The sequence below is a fragment of the Pleuronectes platessa genome, chromosome 5 (assembly GCF_947347685.1).
Source record: "Pleuronectes platessa chromosome 5, fPlePla1.1, whole genome shotgun sequence".
NCBI lineage: Eukaryota > Metazoa > Chordata > Actinopteri > Pleuronectiformes > Pleuronectidae > Pleuronectes > Pleuronectes platessa.
In genome coordinates, this window is record NC_070630.1 from 21,390,143 (window position 1) to 21,407,808 (window position 17,666).

Below are 17,666 nucleotides of genomic sequence, written 5' to 3' on the forward strand. Positions count from 1 at the left end.
TCAGAGTAAGCCAATCAGAGGCAGGGTTGGCATGGGTCTTCAGACACCTCGGATGTAAACAAATTCAAGTGGCTGTTGTATGACCTGGGTTTCTTGCTTATACATTTGTTGGAAAGGAGATGTGTACATTTTTAGTGCATTCATCTTGTGTTTGGTTTCTGGTACGAAATTCTACCCTCACAAGTCGCAACAACTCGGAAAGTTGGCTGAAGATTTGCGACACGACATTCCAAGTTGTTGACGTAATTTACGCAAAAACATACAGAATGGAAATAAATGTTATGAATGTGTCACCACCTCTGGAAACACCTATTGTAGCAATGTTGCCGTGTTCCCAAATTGGTTGCCAGGGCCAAACTAAGCTGCTTGGGAAAAGCTGAACTGTGGACTTCGCTCATACATGCATCTTCCCCAACCAGGAACCAACCAGTATTACTGCCCCCAAATGAACCTATCCCAGGTCAATTAAGCCCCTTTTCCACCAGTCAAAAAACCCACAAACGCTCACGAACATCTGGCTCTCTTCTGCACTCTGTTCGAAACGGATGAACACATTCATTTGGCAAAACAGCCAGCTGAGAGAGCTCCCAGTTTTCAGTGTGTTTGTGACATCAAACATTACACACCAGAGAAAAAAAATCACAATTTCAAGAAAATTCAATAGATTAAGTTGAGATTATAAGATTGGTCTCCTTTAAAAGACAGGACCTCAAGGTTAACTTTTTTTATTGTACTGTGATGGCATCTAAAATCGAATTAATCTGTAATAAACCAAATTACTACAAAGGAAGTATCACATACGCAGCCGGGGGCTATGGGAGTTTTGCCCCACTTGTCCATTTGGTATTTCAGTATTGATTTTGTAAATTACTTTGGCCACAGCTACAACATCAAGATCAAAGTTGAAGTAAACTAAAAGGAGAATGACACTAGCACTGGAACGCTGAAAGAAATTGCATCCATTATTAAGATCAGAAATCCCGCGAATAAAAGAAAGTTTGTGTAAGGAATTAATAAAGAAACACAGAGAGCAGAAATACAGCTCTCCACACACAAAATGTACACAAAATGTACACAACGTTTTTTAGACATTGGGTATGAAGAGTGAATTGCTGTATGAGTCTTTGTCTTCCACTTCACCATCCTCCTTGGGATCCTCTAGAAGTTTATCCAGTAGGTTTGGTGATCCCGGCTCCATCCCCGGATCGTCATCCAGAGACTGACCTTGATGTTCAGGGTTCAGCTCTGAACGCTGAGGGAGGTCAAGGATCTGGAGCTGAGGGTCTGCACCATGCGCCTCCAGCTGAGGGATCATGGTGGTCACAGACATGGACAAGGGCATGTGCACCAGAGGTGGGCCGGACAGGGCTGCTGAGCATGGAGCGAACTGGACCCCTGGGTTGGGCATAGTAGAAATGGTTGTGATAGGCTGGGTCCAGGGGAGGTAGGTCAACCCTGAATCTGGGAGTTCCATCTGAGGGAAGGAGCCTGGTGCTTGGGCCACTGGTATGGTCTGTAGACAGATCAGCAAATGCAACAAAAAATGTTACTGTTGAACTTGCAAAGATGCAAACATGCTTTAAACTTTATTTATACATATATAAAGTGTATACAACAAGTGTATATATACAACAATGTATATATACATTGTTGTGTGACTACTGTGCACCCAACAAGATAACCATAGGTTGTTTACAAACAGGAACGATTTGTCTCCACTTCCTCAAACTTTCCAGAAATGAAGCCAAAATATCACAGATCCAAACACTGTATCTTGCACATTTGGAGCTAGAGTCTGTGCAGCAGCGATGGAAGGAGGAAGCTATGGTCCCAGCGATAAAAAGCACTTGACCAATCATGAGTTAGTCTCAGCGGTCAATCATGATGTTTCGTTCTGTTTTTGTAGCATGAATTAATTAATTAAAACCAAACTTGCAGGAAAAATGAGAACCTGAAGCATCACCAGTGTGATAAGAAATACCTAAAATCCCAGAAACCATTTATGAGAAAAATGTATTAGTTGAGTAACTTTGACTTTTTAGTTTGGTCAATGTCCCAACAACTAACATAAAGGAGGCGGGGATTATGACCTATACTGCAACCAGCCACTAGGGGATAATTTAGACATTTTGGCTTCACTTTCAGGGAGCGGTCACATCCTCCAGCTTTATTTACAGTGTCTGAAAACAACAGTGGTCAAATAAGACAAAGGGGGGAAAGATGTAAACTGAAAATACCTCATCCTCTCATAACCACCTGACAATGTGAAAATAGTTTACTGACATTTCTGTTTGGCCACTGGTCAGCTCACTGAATTGCTGTAGGGAGTAGATTTCTCTCTCAATACTGTTCCTCTCACACAATTATTTTCTCTGACAGTTTATATTTGTCAGACTTCACTCTTTCTGAACTCATCAACTTTGACGGACATCATTATTGGCTGTTTGACCATTTTTTCTCTCTGCTTCTTTTCTGCAGTGCCACTTCGTCATGAATTGATTTCCTCTGCGGCAGCATGTGACATGTTACACATTACTCCAGCACTCAGAAAACTCCTGCAGGTTAAACTGGGAAAACCAAACGCTCCGGGCTGATTAATTCCGAAAGACTCCCTACATGACACACCAGAGCCCTCAGGAAAGGCTTTGTTGGAAATTGTTTCGAAAAAGGCAGGTACATTAAAAATGACCTGGCCGGTGATTGGATGAACCCTCTGTCTATCCCTGTTTCGGCTGCCAAAGCCAGTCAGGAGGAGAGTAAAAGCATTTGATCCACTGAGAAAAGCCAGTTCAGGTGCTGTCTTATAATTGTTAAGTTGATGCTGTCCAGTGGCTTTGAACAAGTGTCACTCACACTCCATATCTAAACTGTCTCGTCATTTTGATACTGGCACAGGCATCTACGGACATCGCTGCTGCTGATCAATGTTGCAACAACATCTATAGAATCACTTGTTCTTTAGCAAGTTGTCTTAAATCTCAATGTTCATTTTGTTTCTGTGATTCTTTATACTTAGCTCTGTTACCAAGCATTTTTTTGAATAGTTGTGAACTTACGTCTGAAGATTGAGTCAATTGTTAAGTAGACCTATGAAATAGCTGATATGGAATGTATGAAAAAATAACAGCAGGTCAATAAATCATTCATCTTACATATGAGCCACACGTGAACCATAATAAAGCAAAAATACTTTAATTTTAGGGATAAAAAAAAACTTTTCAGATAAACCAGGTAGGATGAAAACTAAGTTTTCTAATTTCACTCTGCACCATAGACTTCTTATAAAAAGCTGTGCACACAACATCACAAGGTGACATTATATTGTAGAGCTGTTTGAGGAGGAGTCACTAATGACAAGCTAATAATTCTGAAGTAGCTCTGGAGCTTTAAGAGAACAGGCAGGTTTAGAACAGGGTCACTGACTCACTGAGTCAAGCTCACTGACACAAAAAGCTGAAAAAGTTGAGTATGACATTTAGGTCAGGAGTAAGTCAGTATGTGCCAAGGTATCATTTACGTGAAAGGTGGCACTAAGGTTCCAAAGGAAACTGAACATACAAAGTGTCCGTAGCTGTTGACTTTCAACCTTGTCTCCTTGAAATTACATTTCTATACAACTCAACTACAACAGCAAATGCATTTTGCAGGAAACATGATTCACCTGGTTGATGTTATTCTCAAAACATAATGAAGATATGTTATAACGTGCATACACATGTTTTCCAAGTCCCCGATTTGTTGATTCGGAGCACATCTTGGTTTAACCACAGCTCGTTTGTTGCCTGAACCTAATCACAGAGTCTAGGCGTGAGCTTTAATCCCTCCTATGAAGTCTTTACTACCATCCACCCCAACCTTAGAAAACTTGACCATTTATGTATTCAAACTCTGAGCTATTATATTTCCTACTAATGCAGAGAAAAATTCATTGATTTATATCAAATGGTTAATGCTCTGTACTTATATTGCACCTCTCTTGTCTTGATGACTATTCAAAGTGCTTTACAGTACTTTTTTCCATTCACTCATTCACATACACATTCATATGTGCAGCACTTTTTTTCTGTGAGAACGGCACGTATGATTCATGTTTTTCCTATTCAAATTTTCACCATGTTAACACAGAATACTCATAAACTATTCACAGTCTCCCTGGCTGAGTGCCATAGAGGTGCAGATTCCCATTTCAAAACCACTATAGTAAGAGACAGGGCTGCTCCTCACTTTAAAAATTGAATCTACTCACCCCAAAGTTAGTGAGCAGCGGTGTGTGTGTGTAGGTCAGCATGGTGTAGCTGGGGCACAGAGTCTGCATGTACAGGTCAGCCGTCAGTGTGGTGGCTGGGTAGGCCAGGGTCTGAGCTGGGAGTTCCTGCTGGCTGTATTCAGTTGAGGACCACGGTGCTATGGCAGGCTGCAGGCCAGCGCCACTGGCCAGGAAGGAAGGTTTCCCTCCTGTGCACTGCGGCCGACCATCTCCAGCTGCAACTGACGGCTCAACTGTGGGGCCACTGGTGCTGTCAGAGCCAAAGGTGACTGGATTACAAACAGAGGCTGAGTGTGAGTCTTTGAGAAACATGCACATGCTTCACTTACAGGAATCAGTTCAGGTACATATGTGATCAAGTACCTGGTGTGTATGATGTCGGGTTGTTGCGTGCGACCACATCCTAAAAAAGAAAAATATGACATCAATTCTAAAAAAAGGGTGTTGAGCATGTCAATAACTGCAGGGTAACAATTATCACATGTTGCTGCTGCAGAGTGCATGTTGATATGTAAATATGCACTATTTACACTTATACCGATCGAGTCCAGGTGTGAGCAGCAGAATAGATTACAACTGGTGTCTGTGTGTGTAAGTGGGCTGAGTGGGGACATAATTGTATACTGCAGAGGTGGGTATTTTATTGGATGATTTATGATGATTTATGTTTTAAGTGTCTTTGTCGACCTGCAGGTGGGAAGAAAAGCTCATAAATCAAAAATTCATGTTGACTGCAACCACCCTGAAAGATATATTTAATCGAAACAAAATCTTGCATTCGGCAAACTCGTTTTTGATGAGTTGCATTATGGTCTGTTGAGGAGAAAGCTAGGCAGAGTTCTGTCTCTCTTCTAAAGCTTCTAAAGCTCATGAAATATCACTGTGAAAAATGTTGTAATAGTAGCTGTTGTTGTGTATACAGTCATATTCCATATAGGAACTAATAAAGGATTTGTTTTTGCTCTTATCACACAATTGTCTACGGAAATGGTTGGACAAGTGATCCCAGATACTAAGGGTGTTCAACAACAACCATTCCATGACAACTGGGCAAACTCTTTTCACTAGAACAGGGGTGCAACGACAAAGCTGACGGATTTGGTTAAATGCCAGGCCCCTGTTGGTCCGTTTTGCCTGGGGCCCCCAAAGTCTCTCGTTGTTTTTTAATGGAAATTTTTACCTCACTCTTGTTGAGGTATAAGATCAGAGGATAACACACCTTACTAAGCCATAGCAGGCCAATTGTGATTTTTGAAGATAGGCTATACAAATATAATTTGGTTGGTTGGTTGGTTGGTTGACATACCACATAGAAATGATAAATCATTAATAACCAGAATCAGCCAACATGCTATTTTCATTTTGTATTAATGCTTCTGTGACTGATGTCTGACATTTTGGCAGCTTTAACACTTTGATCCCGGAGAAGCCACAGTTTAACCTCAAGCTCAATGAGTCTGTGTTTCCTCACTGTCGCCCACCAGGTGATTCATGATGCAGAACCACGTGCAGATAATCTCTTTCTGAAAGACACGTGTATGTATAATGGTGAGTGAATGACAGGTGGCGGTTCAGTGAAATACAGAATCTGTAGTGAGAAAACTGTAGGAGGTATTGCGGGAGGCAGTGGCATCAGTGACAGTACTGACAGCTTGTGTCAGTGTTCAGGCGGTGCTTTACATGAGCTGCAGTGAAAGACTGCATCAAGCCGCCTGCAGTCATCCAGCAGGGGCATGTGCTGTCAGGTGCCTGCAGGACTGCAGAGGTACAGGGGAGCTGGTTAGTGTGACAGCTTTGACAGCAGGCGGAAACTCCGTCATTACCCCCCAGGCGGATTACTGGCATCCACGAAAAGTACTTTTGGTTAGATTTGGCCCTGGTAAATAAAATCAATACATCTGGTGACGCTCGTGAAACCTGACACCCACTGTGGTAACTTACGTGTTGACTCGTGTGTTGGCATTTCAACAACGCCGATTTGCAAACACTAGGATTTCAAACCAAAGCTTTGTGGCTGCACAGTGGTTTACATTATGTCAGCCCCCCGCCCCTTCACATCAGACAATTTGCAAAAATGAGAACCCACTCGGATTTAAGAGGGGGACGCTTTTTCACATTCATTGACACTAGTGTCCTCTGCAAAGGAGGTTAGGTTTTCATCGGCATTAGAACTCAGTTTGTTATGTTGCAGGATTACGCAAAACAAATGTATGCATCTCCCGAAAATTTGGTTGAAGGGTATGGTCATGGTAGATCTAGATAAAGGAGTTCCAGGGAATTGTCTCTCTGTCTTTAACATGGAAAAATAAGACGTTTGTCTTGGCAGGGGCATGCGTTACCCCTGAGCATGCTCCTAGTTCTGCTTGCATTCCTCACAGCATTAAGAAATTGCATTAAAACAACATTACCCTAAAAAAAGAAACAATCAACACCTTTTTATTTTCAAAGCGAGTGTCCCCATCACTGTGGGTATTCTGCAGACTCTACTGTTGATATGTTTCTTTAGTAGAAGAGTTGAAAACTCATGAAAACTGATGACAGGCTTGTGAATTATCCAGAGCAATATGGGGTCACATGTAGAACCTGGAGAGATGAAACCAAACCTGTCTGTATGGCAGAAAGGTTTTTATAGAGGTATTTATATATTCTCCCTTTAATTGCCATAGCTAATTGTGCTGATTTGAATCAACTTAAACACCATGAATTGTTTGTTTTTATAAGCTGTTTTCTTTTAACCTGCCCCAAGCGTGTTTTTTTTCATTGCCCTTTATCTGTCTGTCAGCGGGATTAGAACTACCTGCAGCAACTATTTCCATAAAATTCTGTGGAAGCGTGGAGCACGAGCCAGGGAAGAAGCCATTACCTTTTGGAGCAGATCTGGATAAAAGGGTGGCTCCAGGACTTTCTTTTCTTTATCATGGTGAGTATTACTTGTGTCTCACCCAATGTCAGCTGGGATTGGACCCCCGTCTCAAGAAATCAAGTGGACGACCAGCCTTGGCAGACATATGCACTTGTTATAAGAGGGCTGTTTGTCCTCCGCTCTGGCACAACAGATACTACCACAGATGGCCCAAGCCATAGAACTGTTAAACTTCAGAGATGAAAAGTAAATAACTGAGCCTTTTGTCACGGGACAATCCTATGATGAAGGTTTAAGCACAAAAACAACGTGTTAAGGCTCAGGAAAAGAAAATGCATGCAGGCACCTTAAAGCTCCTCAATCAAGTTGTTATATTTCATACATTATTTGTTTGAGCGTAGGTGTTAAAAACAACAACTTGCAGCTATTGTTTTTCTTGGAGGGGCTCAGTGAATTCCGGGAGTTCCTTGCCTCACAGTGACATGTACAATCAGACATAAAACAATAGCTTTTTTGCAGGGTGGTTTTCAGCTTCTCATATACCTCTTCACAAGATGGGAAAAAAATGGCAGAGACATGATAACACTTCTCTCCTCACATACTGAAGTTAAGGAGCCTTTTGACTGATGTCAAAGTATTTTCATGCTCCACAGAAATGCACTCACAGTGACATTTTAGAGCTACCAATTACATTTTGGAGCCTATTCGAACATATCATACTACAGGCGTAGCATCAAGTCACGCTTCGTTTCGTGACGTTTTCGCTCTCTCTCTCATCACAGGGTGTGTATGAGGGCAGTTTGTGCATGTGCATGTTTGTGTGAACGTGTCGGTCCTCTACTGGTGTGGAGGAGTAATACATAGCATGTGGGAGGGCTCTCTGGCAAGGCTGCAAGTTATTTTGCATAGGGCTGTGTGCCCAGCCCTGGAGTCATAGAAGGAATGGTTGTAACTGCCATGGAAAAACACCTGGATTATATAAGGTTAAAATCCCCCTTCTGCTCTGGGACAATCATGGGGTCCGACTGCTCCTCTCCCGACGCAAACCGATTTCCCAGTTATTCAGAATGCCCTGTTGTTCCATTTGGTAAAATAACTCCCCACACAACAACTCTGCAACATCATCTCAACAGAGTTCACCTCGACAACCAACAGCCTGCATCTGGTGCAGATCTTTAGATATCTGCGAGACAGAGAGCGAGAGAGAGAGAGCGTGAAGATCATCGGGTTCATTTTTAGTTCCGTCATGGTGAAGAATGTCAGCCTGGAGAATGAGGCTGCTAAAGCATCACAATGTAATCAAGGCAATTTTATTAGAAGTGAAACATTGTCAGACAATACCCAGTGGGCACGTTGGACAGAAAATTGGCACAGATGTTGATTGCCACGGAGACTGTTTCAACAATCCCCCCCCCCCCCCCCCCCCCCCCCCCCTCCAGAAGCCTGACAAAGTCAATCCTGCACCTCTGCTTTACTTGGTAGCATAACTCTTCTTGTTGATTTCATTAACGCTTGTTCTTAGTGTATTTTCTGTAGCCCTTTCCAAACACAGCAAATCTCACACGGCATTGATTTGCAGTGTCAGATTAGTCCATCAGTGCATGACCCTAAGTTACCATTGCTCTATATTCAAATGGTTACAATAAACCACCCACTGCAAATTTGTTTAATGACTCATCAAATTGCAGGGGACAACGTGCTCCAGGTTCTTTGGAAAAGGTGGAGGTGCTGTTGCATAAAAGTGTCAGTAGGTAAATGAATGAGGAACAATACATAAATCATTCATTTTGACTTGAACTTCACTTTAAATGTGAATTGTGTGATAATAACAGGTTCTCTACAGGGTTCTATGAGGTAAATTAAAAACAATTATAAATCAAATGTAGGCCTATCTCAAGTCCAGACAGGCCCAAAAAATTGAATATTGAAATACTGGAAATCGGAAAAAGGATATGGAGGAAATAAACACTCACAGATTTACCTCCAAGGCTGTGGCAACACAGATTGTGTTGAACTTGAACTAATTTAGAATAGATGAAATAGAAATAATGAATTTACTCCTATATTTACTTCTTTTTTTGTGAGATGAGTCCTCACATTAGGTCTCACATCGAAACACTTCCTGGGTTTGCTCCATTTCAGACCGGGTTTCCCAGTCAGTGGTTCCTGTTTTGTTACTGTGTGCTCAATACAGTATTTCTGATCTAAAAGTGAGGCTAACGTCAATATCACTTCATACAAGCAACATTACCTTTTCAAAATCGAATTGAGGCTTAACATTTTGATGACCGTGTAGACTTTTTAAGGAACTCTGTGTAATGTCATGTGTCATGCCCTCACCGCAGCAGAGAGGGCTGTCTTGGTGCCGTGCGACTCCAGACTCCTCTTCCTCCTCAGCAGCTCTTTGACCGGGTCCCTTACTCTTACACCTTGATAGGGTCTTGACCTGGTCAGTGCTGGTGTTGGTGCTGGAGAAAGAGCAGAAAGAGACACTGTGGAATTGCAATGTCGGTTCATGGCTCCAATTATCTTCTGCTGTCTTGAGCCAACCTGAAAACCTTAACAAGCACAATTTCATCATAACTCTTTTGACTATTGAAGATAAAACCATACATTCATCAGCTTCTTATAGACATCATTGTCGGGCTATGTCAAAATACAGATATACGTATATATATATATATATATATGTATTGCAAAAGTGTTCCAAGTACAATAGGCTCTTACAATAGATAGATTAATAAATATTAAAATAATAAAGAGGGAAACCTTACAGTTCCCACAACGAGCACTTGGTGACAGAAAAGACAAAAACATTACTCAGAGTCACTTTCATCCGACTCAACTAAATATTTAGATAATATTGTGTTGGCTGTATTCTAGAGTCTGTGGAGGACTCGGTTGTGGTTTTTGTTTATTTGTGAACCCTGCAGGCGTTAGAGCTGACAGTTTATTTTCCAGGAAATACCACAAGTTGCCGGTGGAGCCACACTGACGGAGACCTGAGGCTAAATGGTCTCCCTGCACCAGAACACTCAAAGCCTACAACCTGTTAGTTCCTGCAAGTATAAGCATGAGGGAAAATCAGATCCGACAGCACTGAAGCTGTGAACCTGCAGACAATTTCACTGGTCAGTACGGCCCAGGGATATAAATCAAACAGAGAAATTACATCTTCCTCCCCACACGCGCAGTAGATGGAGGGGGATGGATGTTAGCCTAAACAGCCACATGACCAGCAAATAACAGTCTACAGGACATCATTGGATTGCTCCAATCTTCCTGACCCTGTCTTTTTTTTCTCTGGTCCAATATTGTGAAGAGAGAGAGAGAGAGAGAAAAAGAGAGAGAGAGTATCTCAGCTAAATTTAAGTTGAACCCAGAAGAAACATAATTCATAAGCAGTCATATGCAAATGCTCGGCTATCAAACCATCTACAGGTTAACTAATGGCCCTGTGGCTCGGTTTCTCTGAAGCTAAGCTGCAAAAAATTATTTGAAAAGACTGAACTTTCCATATCACAGCCTACTGCCTTGTGTAGATTTACTGTGAACTCACTCCCAGCAAAAAATGAAAGATCATGAAAACATCCTGTAGAAATTACATAAACATTTTATTTAATTCTAAATATGTAAATATGAACACATAAGCAATCACCAATGTTGTGGCGTGTACGCACAGGAATATGGTTGTTTTATGATTTTTTTTAAATAGCTGTCATCCTCCCCTGAACGTTTAGGTTTGATTATAGAATATAGTGAGACACCGGCCAAGATGTACCAATTACAAGCAGTTTAGAACGAAGTTGGTTTTTCCTGTGTTCTCCCGGTGTCCCCTCCTCACCTGTGTGTTCCCTGTGTGTGTGTGTGTGTGTGTGTGTGTGTGTGTGTGTGTGTGTGTGTGTGTGTGTGTGTGTGTGTGTGTGTGTGTGTGTTTGTGTGTGTTTGTGACTTGTAGGCACGGCCTTCTGCTGCACCTGGTCAGTCTGCACACCTTCCATCTGCTCATCAACCCTGCAATGCAAATACCCTGGTCTCCTGCCATTCCTTGCCAGACTATACCAGCTCAGGTGGTACTAGCTGCTTTGTACAAACTGCTATACTATAGTTACTCTTGCAAACTTCTAATGTTCATAATACTCTTTCTTTTGGCCAGTGACACGTTCCACCACCTGCCATGCCTGCTCCCCCCCCCCCCCCCCCCACCCCCCACTACAATCTGCCTCCAGGACTCTCCATTCCTCTCTCTGCTCGTCTGTCTTCCCCCTGACTCATAAGTTACCATCCCCCTTACAAAAATCATTAAAGAGCCATTAGCTTTTCCACTCCTGTGTCTGCCTCTTGGTCCGATTAAACCAAAACCCCGACAGAAGTCTGATCTGCCCATGTGGCTGCTGTTCTGTCGTACAACTTCAGGCCCATTCAAGCATTGACTCGGACTACTGGCATGAGATCACTCAGTAGGGTTGTTGTTGATTTGGTAACTGACGAGCGGAGCTGCAGCTCAACAAGCAGGTGTTTGGTTGCACGAGAAAACTAATCAAGAGCCCAAATGAAAAACACAATGCACTGTAGGCCGTGACTGACTTATTCTCCATTCAGCAGTAAACCTGCTCTGTGTCCCTGAAACCTCAGAGTTCCTGAGAAAAATATTTGAAATTGTGTATAAAGTTATTTTCAGATGTATTTCAGTACAGTAGATCGAAACTGATGAAGAAAATGCTAAATATTTGAGAGAATTCAGGACCATGGAAGCTGTCAGATTGAACAAACTGTAAAGTCAGGCATTATCACAATTTGAAAAGATTAATGTGGTATTTTTGTTACAATGCATTGATCCCGAAAATGGCAAATGGCAAGAATACAAATAGCTATTGTACTACTACATACAACAGTACAAATAATCAGCTACTCAGCCGTAATAAGTAACCAGGCACTTCCCCTTGGCATATTTACAATTGTACTATTGCATTATCTGTTCTAAACCTGCCTGTTTGGACTGATTTGTTTTCTTTTGTTCTCCTGTTCTAAACCTGCTCTAGAACTTCATAAAATGAAACAGAATTTGCTTTATTACTGTTCACATGTTTGTTTTTGATTTGCAAATATGAAGCTGATAAAATGCTTTCCATATATAGCTAGACAAACAGAAAGGATAACAGCTAACAGCGAGACAGACAGACGTTTGTGGAATTAACTGTTTTGTCATATCTGATGTTTTTTGTCACTGAATTGGTCAAATGTTATTCAACCTTTTTTTTTTTCACTCTGTTTCAGTGATTGCACTGATATGGCTGACAATCATTAGCTCAGAATGATTTGAGTGTTTTGTTAACTTTCACCGAAAGGCATTTCCCTGCCTGCTCCTCTGACCTTCATCCTGTTACTGTTGTTTCCATCTCTCCCTGTGACAGAGCAGGAGACCTGTGATGATCTACAATGAAATTGATCAAGCATGAATTTAGAAGTTTTTAATGACGTCAATTATTTCCAAATATTCTCCTTTCTTATGAACGATAAACTTGAGAATTAATTAAAAACTTTATTTTAAATGTTGCCAACATGATCTTAAAATTAATTGACAGCCAAAACGACTGTAAATAAAAAATGACAAGTATGTGGGTAGGTGTCAATGAGTAACCTTAATTACAATTTAAAACAGCTTGAATGAAATATAAAATGAAAGAGATCGATGAGATTGGCATCAAATTAAAGAACAAAACATGAGAAACAATATAGAATGCAGGCTCAGGTTTGATCTGGAGGGACTGAAGTGTTTGACAGCTGTGAACACAAGTTTGTGGAATACTTTGAAGGTATATTTCAGTTGCCTAGGATATAGAGGTTCAGTGCATAGGTCAAACCAAATAAGTCAGAGTAAGCCAGAGTAATACCTTCCAGTCCTCTAATTCTACTTGTCTCTAGATGGACAGCATTTTTTTGATGATGTCTACATGTCCGTCCAAGTCTTCAATAGGTGCAAACAGGGTTGAGATCAGTTGAGTCATTACTTTTCCAATATCCCTGTAGAACCACGCTGGTTGTACTTTGTACTCCACTACATTTTTATAATGTACTTCACTGAAGAAGAAACACTTTAAATGGTGTCAAAAGAGACTCAGCAATACGGATGTAGTAAACCATTGTATCAGGGGATAGGCTACACTCAGAAAGTACTTTAACTGTTAATACTTTAAGTATATTTAAAAGCAAGAACTAACTTTATCAAGTGGAAAGTAGAAAATGCATATGATACTTTTACTTGTGTACATTTTTATTGGTTTATTTATACTGATATGTCCACCCATTTTCAATATAAGGTTAAAATGCCTTGAACAAGCACTTGAATCCTTCATAATGCACATGACATTTTGTATGAGACTAAGGCCGGGGGAGAAGGTCAGTCGATGATTCCTTAATCATTAGACATTTGTTGACATGGTGAAAACATGTGATTTGTAGACCCATTCGTCCAAACCAGCCTCCTCCTAATGCAGTCTTTGTGAGTGTAATATAAAAGGTCACCAGACTTCCCCCCGGACATAATTATGACCCCTAGAGGTTACCTAACAATAAGATGTTTGTAATAAGCGGCTGCACAAATCCCCTGTGGTGTTGCTTTTCACAGGAGAACAGTCTTCACCAAATTAGGAGTGGTAGAGAGGGAAGCTGGTGTGGGATTTTAAGATTGCTCACAATGGAGGTTCATCACCAACTCTAGTGAGGTCAGGAAATAAGGCTGTCACACAGCCAATGTTAACAACAGATTTGTAAAGATTTTTGGCAAAGGACTGAAGGAGTGTGCTGCAAACAGGGGTGTGGTTCTTATCATGACAAGTGATTTATATGAAAAACAGTGCAACCCCTTCCCCATAGATAAATGGTACAAAAGTAAAGTTAGGTTGATGGTACTCTATATGATCTAGGAATCTACATTTTAACAGAAGCTGTTGTTGTCTTTCATACCCCTCCATTTTAAGTCAAACTTACACATGAGCACACACAGACAAAAACGCAAAAGAGGAAGCGCCACAGCTGTGCCGTCGCTTGCTGTGGCAGAGGTCTGTCAACATTTTGCATATCAAGATTACAAGCCAATAGCAGAATGGAGCCAACTTTCAAAATACCATCTTCCTCTTTCCAAAAGAGTCTGACACACTAGCTTCAAAAGTGATCCTCCTGACACAGTTCAACACAGTAAGGATTATCGTTACTGTTCCAGAAATCCCCAGATCATTTGGATAGGTAGACTATGGTGGGAGAGCCACTGGTTGTGTTGAGGTTATGGCTTTACAAACCACGTTTGTCTATTGAGCAAGAACTTGTGTTACACGAATCAGTTTCACCTGATTAAGTTATAACTATGGAAATAAATTAAGTTCAGCAAAATCAAATGTTTTCGTCCGAGTAACAACTCATCACCTGTAGTAATCAACCAGATCATTATTTACAAATGATTACAAACAATGTCAGAAATGGATTTAAATTAAATGTAAGCTTCTCAAAATTAAATTACATATCATTTAGCTGAAGCTTTTATCCAAAGCGACTTCCTATAACTGCATTCAACCATGAGTATACAAAACCATATCAGCAGGAATCATAAGTTCATGTACACCTCAAGTGAAAACTGAATTTTACACCGTACAAAGGTTTAAGTGAAAGATATTTGCTTAACAAGATTTTTGAAACTTTTTGACCACCTTCACATTAGTCAAAGTTAGTTTAGACACACAAATCCTACACTTTACATCAGTACATGTTATATCAATGACAATCAACACTAGGGTTTGTTTATCTCATGTAAACAACAAATGATTTGATGAACTTACGTTTGTCCCAGTGCATTCTGCTTGTCGTGCTAATACGGTATCGTCAAACTGAAGAAAATCAAAGTGGCGGGTTGACTGACGTTCTTTATAACAACTGGCGAACAGTCCCCTTGGGATGTCACAGTTTCCTCCACCACAAATCTCCCTCATGTATCTAGTTTCACTGCTGGTGCTATTTAAGTTGAATCATAAGTACGAGAGATAAAACATTTAAAAAAAAAAATAAGGGATGACAAAATGAAACAGAGCTGAGGATGATGGAGAATTATGGGAAATGGTGTGAATGCATTCAAATACATAACAGATAAAAAAAAAAAAATCGATTACAATATTTAATTTAAAAAGCCATAAACAAATGTGAATTTATTGCAGGTATTGTTTGTATGTGACTATTTTGTGTTTTTTTGATGACTACTGACAGGTCAGGGGCACTCCAGGGGCCAACTAGCTTAGTAGGTGGGCAGGGGCCAGTGCCCCACTGGGTCTACCCCTGCATATAAATGCATTATTCATTACCTTAGTCTAATGCAATGTTAATATTAAGCCTATGTGTATCAAAATCTGGGGGGAAAAACTGATAACCCTAACCCTATACTGCACAGAATAGCTGAGGGAAGAACTGATGTTAGTCAAAAAGTAACTCTCTAAAACCATTGATTTTTTTTACGTCATTTCATGCACAGGTTCATTCAACCCACATTATACAACATGATGAGTCGTTAGCTTTCTATGTGTTCGTCAGCAAATCTCTCACTGCTGTTTGCGCCTGCTTCCAGTCTTTTCTCTGAGCTCACAATGCCCTCGCCCACCCTTACAGCACTGTGACTGAATGTGCAAGATATCCTTCACACGCTGAACGCCGTTCATGCATATCACAAACAAGCCTTCAGGGGAAACATAAAGAGCATAAAGAAAAAGAATTACCCGACCATTTGAAATATTGATCTAAGGTTGCCACATGAAAACTCAAGACACTCCTGCTTGAAAGGCAAAAAGCTGAACTTGCTACTATAAATTGGGGCTTGTTCAGGAAGCACTACTATAAATTGACACGTTTTCTAAATCTACTCCTGAATTTATGAGTTCACGACTGGAGAGGATTAAACGTGGGAGAGCTATGAGCCCTGCAGCTAATCTACCTGGCTGCAGGAGAGTGTGCCCACACTGACCTGTTTAGGAATGTGAATGGAGAATGAGTCCAGCTTTTGTCTGCGTGCTACACAATCAGTAGATCTTGATAAGAGACAATAAACTTTAGTTGAGCAAAATATCTCTGCCTGAAAATAGTGAGTCAATGTCAATGTGCTCATTGAGGTTCACAACCTGTTCAAAAATTATACCATGAAGAAGCCAGTATAATCCAACAAAGGGTGACCATCAGGCACCACATTAAACTGAAACCTCTCCCCAGGTCTCAAACAGACACACTCACACACACTTTGACCTCTAACCGCCTATAAAAAGGGGTTTTATGGCGGCTATATGTTTAGGTTGCGTGCATAAAATATGCTTGCGGTTCGGGTAAGGATCATAAACATGGACTGTTTAGAGCTACAGGGAGGAACGGGTTGCAGCAAGATGAAACACATTCTCAACACTGGCTCTGATGATTCTGATGACAGAGAATCCAGGCCATTCAACAACCATCAATGTAGCCACTGCAAGAGAGAGATGACTGGGGACATTGCAGCTCACCTATTAGGACCAAACTGGACTAAGAAGAACTGATGGTCACTGTGATGTGGAGAAATCTGAACGGAAAAAGATGATGAAAAAAAAAAGTTTGTGAAGGCAAAAAATTGTATGGAATGAGAGAACAATAATAGCATAATTTGTTTGCAGTTTAAACCATTCTATATTATTAGAATCCATATGGAGTTGAGGTATAAAAAGAATTGCTGTCAAAAGTAAAAACTAAACTTCCTTTTAATTTTAAAGTGTTTGGTTCAAGCAGTTCAAGCTCAAGTTAGTGCCTGTAGGTAAATCTATATATGTTTATATGCGTTGTAATGTCTCCTATAGACCATGGTTCACAAATAACATTAATAAATGATGTGTCAATACAAAATTATCCCCCTTTCCCTCCCGGAAATAATTACTTTATACAGCCTGTGTTTTTTAGATGGCAACAGGCAGTTGTGTTTACAGTCATTAAATTGTGGTCAACTTCCTCTTTCTGAGGCTTGGAAAACAGTTAGCTCAAGATCAGAGATTCCTCTGCCAAACAAAAAATGATATTGTGAATTGAATATTGAAAGTTCCAGATTTATATTTAACGTTTACCACTCAAAAAAAGATAATTATGGAGGTCAAAATAATTAGTAATTTTTTGTGTAAGGGCCTTCATCTGAAAAAACAGGCATATTAGATTATAATCTTTCCAAAAGTCGTACACAAACTCCATTAGCGATAGACTGTCATTAGTGTCCACTGCAGTCACAGTGTTTTCCTCAGTTCAAACAGTAACCTCTTTATCTGGAGGGGGGAAAAGTGTTTCATGTCGACAGGTTGAGAACTACTACATGTCACCTGATGACACAAAGAAGCTAAGCAGGATCTATTTACACTCCCCTCCTCCTCCACTCGGAAATGTGTTTTTCAAATTTCTACTCAGTCCTCTGCAGTTTTATCTTCACTGGTCATGAATTGTTTTGTTCTTGCTCAGCGTAAATCTGAGTTTAAATGTGAACACACAAGCGTGAGG

The 17,666-nt window shown here is 40.6% G+C and overlaps 1 protein-coding gene across 2 annotated transcripts; it reads right to left on the reverse strand.

Moving 5' to 3' along the window:
- Window positions 1–709: 709 nt before the first annotated feature.
- On the reverse strand, window positions 710–15,120 carry LOC128439966 (POU domain class 2-associating factor 1). 2 transcript variants are annotated; one of them, XM_053422508.1, is made up of 5 exons: window positions 14,963–15,120; window positions 9,471–9,598; window positions 4,631–4,670; window positions 4,247–4,536; window positions 710–1,513 (listed from the first exon to the last, which is right to left on the reverse strand). In XM_053422508.1, the coding sequence occupies exons 1-5, from the start codon at window positions 14,976–14,978 to the stop codon at window positions 1,085–1,087; spliced, it is 903 nt and encodes a 300-aa protein (XP_053278483.1). In that variant the 5' UTR covers window positions 14,979–15,120; the 3' UTR covers window positions 710–1,084. The 2 variants fall into 2 exon arrangements, with proteins under 2 accessions (XP_053278483.1, XP_053278482.1); XM_053422507.1 differs by having other exon boundaries at window positions 9,471–9,688; window positions 14,963–15,053.
- Between the last annotated feature and the right edge of the window lie 2,546 nt (window positions 15,121–17,666).